At 42.3% G+C, this 7,500-nt stretch overlaps 1 protein-coding gene across 1 annotated transcript in view; it reads right to left on the bottom strand.

Annotated features, from left to right (window-relative positions):
• Positions 1 to 1,902: 1,902 nt before the first annotated feature.
• Positions 1,903 to 7,500, bottom strand: part of LOC138974723 (mucin-2-like) — an 11,177-nt gene continuing 5,579 nt past the window's right edge. Inside the window, exons 5-7 of the mRNA XM_070347447.1 lie at positions 4,894 to 7,500; positions 3,850 to 3,954; positions 1,903 to 3,418 (exon numbers count right to left, since the gene is read on the bottom strand). The exon at positions 4,894 to 7,500 is cut by the window's right edge and continues 1,717 nt beyond it. Coding sequence (XP_070203548.1) covers positions 3,153 to 3,418; positions 3,850 to 3,954; positions 4,894 to 7,500 — 2,978 coding nt within the window. The 3' untranslated portion in view covers positions 1,903 to 3,152. The remainder of the gene's footprint in view (positions 3,419 to 3,849; positions 3,955 to 4,893) is intronic.

The raw sequence follows: 7,500 nt of genomic DNA, 5'->3' as shown, positions 1-7,500 counted from the left end.
CTGTTCATCGTTTACAGGCAAGTTGGATGCGTCAAAGAACTGTTACTAAGAAAACTTTAGCACGCTTACAGTTTGCTTTTCTTCTTATTTATTGTGATTGTTACTATGTTAACTCCATTATGACACCGCCACAAACAACACCTAAGTCAACCCAAACACAGACATATGTAAGACAATAACCAACATTAAAGATGCAAGATTTTGTCCATTGTAGAAAACCACACACAATTGATAAATTTATAAAACGCCAATGAAGAAGGACGCTCAGCTGTAGAGAGAAAGAAAGAAAGAAGGAAAAAGGAAAAAAACAAAACAAAAAAAAACCGTAGGGTTTCATTCTTTTCATTTATTTTTCAGCTTGAAGCGGACTGCATGCAACTAAGGCACACACACAAAAAAAAAAGTTTCTATTTTAATGGACAATAAATTGCTGTTGCAATTATTGTTAAGGTGGTGTAAAGCACTAAAATGACCAAAATTAAACTTGGAAAGTACATGGAGTAACTCAGTTTTCTGGGTAGTTATTGAAGTGACTTATAAAAAGAAATGAAAAACTTGCAAAAACTAAAGGACATAGACTGCCGACGCTATGGAAACTGGCATAAACAGCGCCTTATTGGGTTTCTAGGAAACGGTTTTACACCAACATCATACATCAGAAATGCGTAATATTTGGCACAAAGATACACAAAACTTCTATCTACAATCATATAGAACGATGTTTTTATTAAAGCCAACAGTTGAATTTATATTAATTTTTGAAATAAGGATCAATGAATATGCGGTTAAAAATTCATTAATCCTTATTACAACAATTATTTCCTAGGATTCCAATATGGCGACTGTTTCCATAGCAACGGCAATCTGTGTCTATTAATATTCACAATTGTTTTAATTCATTTTTATAAGTCCCTTCAATAAATACATATATATATGGAAGCTAACTTTACATTTACTGTCACACGTTTATTTCAAATGCAGTTATTACAGTATTGTAAAACAAAATGTCAAGGAACATTTAAGGCGATGTGCGGCACTAAAATTAAATATATAGTTCCAACTACTAATTGCTTTGGTAAGAACAAAACTCAATATCGCGAAGACATTTTAAGCTTAAAAGTATTTTGAGCGCTTAAGAGAGAGAGAGAGAGAGAGAGAGAGAGAGAGAGAGAGAGAGAGTGTAAGAGAAAGAAAGTGTCAGATAAAGAGAGAGAGTCAGAGAAAGAGAGAGAGAGAGAGAGAGAGTCAGAGAAAGAAAAAGAGAGAGAGAGAAAAAGAGAGAGTGTATGTGTGTGTTGTGCTCCGTTATTATATCATAGATTCCTTGGCTTTGTGAAAATGTATCTGAATAAAATAATGTTAAAAATCAAGAGAGAGAGAGAGAGAGAGTGTGTGTGTGTGTGTGTGTGTGTGTGTGTGTGTGTGTGTGTGTGTGTGTGTGTGGCTGTGTGTGTGGCTGTCTGTCTGTCTGTCCGCATCGTTGTCTGTGTTCATGTAATAGCGAATACTCTGTAATAATAATAATATTAATAATAATAATAATAATAATAATAATACGAGAATTTATAACGCGCACATATCTCACCACAAGGCACACTCATACACATTCTTTCGCATTAAAAACTCATGTACACTCATATACACTTACGCATAAATTACATGACGATGACAAGGCAACTGTAGTCTGAGGATTATTTAGGGAAAAGAAAAGTCTTGAGGCCAGATTTAAATGCTTCTAAAGACTGTTGTTGACGGAGGGAGAGAGGAAGTGAGTTCCAGTTGGAGGGGGCTTGAATAAAGTATCTAGTTAGCAAATAATTTTCTCTCAAGGAATCCCATGGTTTTACGTATTTTTTCCAGAAGTCAAAATTTATTTCAGTTAAAGCAACAATTTTCGCACCAATTAACACATTCGGTTTTGAAACACAGAATTTCAATAACAACATATCACAGACACGCAACATCAAAGTTCTCTCAAATACTGAAACACTATAAATATAATAGGGCATGAGAAAAATAAGTAAGGCCTATATGCAGACTTTACACTGTTAACGATTCAGTTCAAATATGAGATATTAACAGCTATTGTGTTTTCAGCGTAGCAATAGGGCCCGATATTTAGACGAGACAAGTATAATGCCGACGAGTCGAAGACGAGTCGCATTATACTTGTTCGAGTCTAAATATCGGACCCTATTGCTACGATGAAAACACAATAGCGTTTATATAGCTATTCTGACATTAAATTCTGTGTTAGAATCATGTTTTTGTCAGCGACAAGTACCAGAATGGTCCATGTCGTTGATTGCAGACGACGGTTCCCTTTCCGCATGAAGCCACGGAAATAACCGAACATTGAAAAACCCACGGACATGTATTACGGAGAAAACTCGAGATAACCGGATGCTTAGCATTACGTCAATATGTTAGGAATCATATGACGTCATGACGTATAATGCTTGCCTACGTAGATTGTATGTTCGAAAGTCTGACTTCTGTTGAAAATTCGCGTGGTGAAGACAGCGGTAAATCTGTAGATGATAAGAGAACAAGGATAGTCTCAGAAGAAACAACGAAATGTTTTAGACCGGTAACTTCATTTCAACATTGCACTATACAATGGACGTTCTATGTGACAGGAGAGTTTGCTGATTTTGTGTTAAACATTGGAGAGATCGTCTGCTAGAATCCGAGATAGGTCGCTTCAGATTGCAGCTTCTGGAAATTTGCAAGGTTTGTTGCCTGTTAAAGAACTGGATTTTACACGTAATGTATGTCATGTACAGTAAGCAACAACAAAAACACACACAAAGCAAATGGCATCGTCTGTCGACTAGTCACAGAGTGACAGAAACAAACCTGGCGAGGTATGCGTGTACTTTATACACGTGGAAGAAACCGGAACCATGCGTCTTTGTTATTGCCGATATCGTTTGGATATCGGCAAAAATGGCCAACTTTCGTAGCGTTATGCTTTGATGATCGGAAAAGGGATGTGTGAGACCATCCAATCACAGCCCCCGAATTCCCCCACGTGTCCATCAGAATAGCTATATATTGTTATATTGTCCTTTGAAGAACAAGTGGAGCAATGGTCTTGTCACATGTAAAACCCAGGCCAGATCTGAGACGGAAAGCCGACATTTTCAGGTTTAGGAGTGTGCCTTTGACAACTGAACCCGTGGAATGGCAATGGTTACTGGCGGCGTGAAGAAGGGATGTCCCATCGGGAAGGGCGACACGTAGTCGTACAGATTATCTGTGTTTGCATCACTGTTGCCTTGAACATCCTCGTCAGCAATGTGGGAAGCGTGCACGCTTGACAGGGTCCTGGCTGTTGTGCTGTGTGAGCTTTGTGCTGTCTCTGAACTGTTCTCTGATGGTGTTTCGTTTAAGAGGCGACGATCATTTTCTCGACCTGAAATCATTGACAATGATGATTACTGAAGCTTTTGTGAGAAAAAACCACTGACGGGGTAAACAAGCACTAAAACACAGCAACACCCATCATGCTTATAGGAAAGAAATAACCAACCAATTGAGGAGCCAAAGAAACAGCCAACCAACAAGAAGTCAAGCAGTCAACCAAGCAGCCAACTTTAAGCAGCTTACAAAACAATCAACCAAGCAACGCAGCCAAGTAACAAACCAATCAGCAACACACAAAGCAAGCAGCCAAGAAGCCATGGCAAGGGCAAGCAAGAAGCAAGAAGCCAAGCAAGAAATAGACTAACCAACCCAGCAACCCACCAGTCAACCAACCAACCAACCAACCAACCACGCTTAGAGAGAAAGTCCTTCGTCGTTTTCTGAATTCGTAAAAACTAATGTCGTTATTGAGATACTCACGCTTTCTGTAAAACATGATGGCGGCAGCGACAAGAATGACAACTGCAGCTGCTACGAAGACACAGATAATGAAGATGATGATCATTACATCGTCAGGTGTGTCGCCTGCAAATATACCGAGATCACGCTTCAAAGAAGTCAAAAACTGTCTGTTGAGAAGTTCACAAGAAAGTAACAGTGCTAATCTAAAACATTGAACAATTCTGGCATTACTCCCAAATACCTGAATTTTGTATTGCGTTATTTCTTTCCTTTCTGTAATTTACAAAAGTGTAAGGAGACCGCCCTTTCATCGCCACATTGGACACAAATCAATCCCATTCCAGAGGTTCCTGAACACATCAGAAAAGAATCTCAAAGTAAAATTCTATAACATGAAGGACACATTTTAAACGTTCATGGCTCCTCGGGGCGTCTTTTATGTTCTGTGATATAAAATAAATAACATGAATATAGATGTACACATATTTTCCTTTACATTCTTCAAGCTTAGAATTACGCCCGAAAAACAATATATAGTAGGTAGGTAGCTGAACAAGAAGAGCAGGCACTTATTAGGGTAACTTTCTGCCTTAACAACACACCCAGGCAAAAACATATAATTGAATCTTTAACAATCGCAAAAGACATATGATACGATACAAAAACAAAAACAAGAAATCTCTTTAAAACCCTAATGTTCGAAGTGAAATCAATCACATCAAAAGCAAAACAAATTTCGAAAAGACGTCATAACGTGAAAACTCGTGTCACATAAAAATGCTGTCACTTAATTCTTCTGCATGACTCCCGATGAAGTTACACAAGATTTCGATAAGAAATTTTGTCTCGGTGACATCAAGATATCAGTAGTTGAAAATCAATAATAAGGTCACCGCCAGACTTTACATGTATCGGTATCAAATAACATAAATCGAGAATCACCCCTTAACAAATAAATAGAGTGACGTACGGCCTAAAGAATACTTACTGTTTATAAATCAAAGCACGACGAACGTTGGCGTGGACTAAAAGACAATATGTAACGCATGTACCCTCACTTACCTTTACTGGTTGTGTTTGGAAAGGTCCTAGTTGTAGAATCCCTTGCTGGTGATGTGACGGTTGTAGAAACACTCGTTGGTGGTGGGACGGTTGTTGAATCACTCGTTGGTGGTGTGACGGTTGTAGAATCACTCGTTGGTGGTGTGACGGTTGTAGAATCACTCGTTGGTGGCGTGACGGTTATAGAATCACTCGTTGGTGGTGTGACGGTAGTAGTGACACTCGTTGGTGGTGTGACGGTTGTAGAATCACTCGTTGGTGGTGTGACGGTTGTAGAATCACTCGTTGGTGGCGTGACGGTTGTAGAATCACTCGTTGGTGGTGTGACGGTTGTAGAATCACTCGTTGGTGGCGTGACGGTTGTAGAATCACTCGTTGGTGGTGTGACGGTTGTTGAATCACTCGTTGGTGGTGTGACGGTTGTAGAATCACTCGTTGGTGGTGTGACGGTTGTAGAATCACTCGTTGGTGGTGTGACGGTTGTAGTGACACTCGTCGGTGGTGTGACGGTTGTAGTATCACTCGTTGGTGGTGTGACGGTTGTAGTGACACTCGTTGGTGGTGTGACGGTTGTAGAATCACTCGTTGGTGGTGTGACGGTTGTTGAATCACTCGTTGGTGGTGTGACGGTTGTAGGATCGCTCGTTGGAGGTGTGACGGTTGTAGAATCTCTCGTTGGTGGTGTGACGGTTGTAGTGACACTCGTTGGTGGTGTGACGGTTGTAGAATCACGCGTTGGTGGTGTGACGGTTGTAGAATCACTCGTTGGTGGTGTGACGGTTGTAGTGACACTCGTTGGTGGTGTGACGGTTGTAGTGACACTCGTTGGTGGTGTGACGGTTGTAGAATCACGCGTTGGTGGTGTGACGGTTGTAGAATCACTCGTTGGTGGTGTGACGGTTGTAGTGACACTCGTTGGTGGTGTGACGGTTGTTGTGACACTCGTTGGTGGTGTGACGGTTGTAGAATCACTCGTTGGTGGCGTGACGGTTGTAGAATCACTCGTTGGTGGCGTGACGGTTGTAGAATCACTCGTTGGTGGTGTGACGGTTGTTGAATCACTCGTTGGTGGTGTAACGGTTGTAGAATCACTCGCTGGTGGTGTGACGGTTGTAGAATCAGTCGTTGGTGGTGTGACGGTTGTAGAATCACTCGTTGGTGATGTGACGGTTGTAGAATCACTCGTTGGTGGTGTTACGGTTGTAGAATCACTCGCTGGTGGTGTGACGGTTGTAGAATCACTTGTTGGTGGAGTGACGGTTGTACTGACACTCGTTGGTGGTGTGACGGTTGTAGTGACACTCGTTGGTGGTGTGACGGTTGTAGAATCACTCGTTGGTGGTGTGACGGTTGTAGAATCACTCGTTGGTGGTGTGACGGTTGTAGAATCACTCGTTGGTGGAGAGACGGTTGTAGAATCACTCGTTGGTGGTGTTACGGTTGTGGAATCACTCGCTGGTGTTGTGACTGTTGTAGAATCACTTGTTGGTGGTGTGACGGTTGCAGTGACACTCGTTGGTGGTGTGACGGTTGTAGAATCACTCGTTGGTGGTGTGACGGTTGTAGAATCACTCGTTGGTGGTGTGACAGTTGTAGAGTCACTCGTTGGTGGTGTGACGGTAGTAGAGTTACTCGTTGGTGGTGAGACAGTTGTAGAATCACTTGTTGGTGGTGTGACGGTTGTAGAATCACTCGTTGTTGGAGTGACAGTTGTAGAATCACTCGTTGGTGGTGTGATGGTTGTAGTGACACTCGTTGGTGGTGTGACGGTTGTAGTGACACTCGTTGGTGGTGTGACGGTTGTTGTGACACTCGTTGGTGGTGTGACGGTTGTAGAATCAATCGCTGGTGGTGTGACGGTTGTAGAATCACTCGTTGGTGGCGTGACGGTTGTAGAATCACTCGTTGGTGGCGTGACGGTTGTAGAATCACTCGTTGGTGGTGTTACGGTTGTAGAATCACTCGCTGGTGGTGTGACGGTTGTAGAATCAGTCGTTGGTGGTGTGACGGTTGTAGAATCACTCGTTGGTGATGTGACGGTTGTAGAATCACTCGTTGGTGGTGTTACGGTTGTAGAATCACTCGCTGGTGGTGTGACGGTTGTAGAATCACTTGTTGGTGGAGTGACGGTTGTACTGACACTCGTTGGTGGTGTGACGGTTGTAGAATCACTCGTTGGTGGTGTGACGGTTGTTGAATCACTCGTTGGTGGTGTGACGGTTGTAGAATCACTCGTTGGTGGTGTGACGGTTGTAGAATCACTCGTTGGTGGTGTGACGGTTGTAGAATCACTCGTTGGTGGTGTTACGGTTGTGGAATCACTCGCTGGTGTTGTGACTGTTGTAGAATCACTTGTTGGTGGTGTGACGGTTGCAGTGACACTCGTTGGTGGTGTGACGGTTGTAGAATCACTCGTTGGTGGTGTGACGGTTGTAGAATCACTCGTTGGTGGAGTGACAGTTGTAGAATCACTCGTTGGTGGTGTGACGGTAGTAGAGTTACTCGTTGGTGGTGAGACAGGTTGTAGAATCACTTGTTGGTGGTGTGACGGTTGTAGAATCACTCGTTGTTGGAGTGACAGTTTTAGAATCACTCGTTGGTGGTGTG

The sequence above is a fragment of the Littorina saxatilis genome, linkage group LG8 (genome assembly GCF_037325665.1).
Source record: "Littorina saxatilis isolate snail1 linkage group LG8, US_GU_Lsax_2.0, whole genome shotgun sequence".
Taxonomy (NCBI): Eukaryota; Metazoa; Mollusca; class Gastropoda; order Littorinimorpha; family Littorinidae; genus Littorina; species Littorina saxatilis.
Note: the sequence above shows the minus strand (reverse complement) of the source record. Positions and strands in the feature narration are given on the sequence as shown.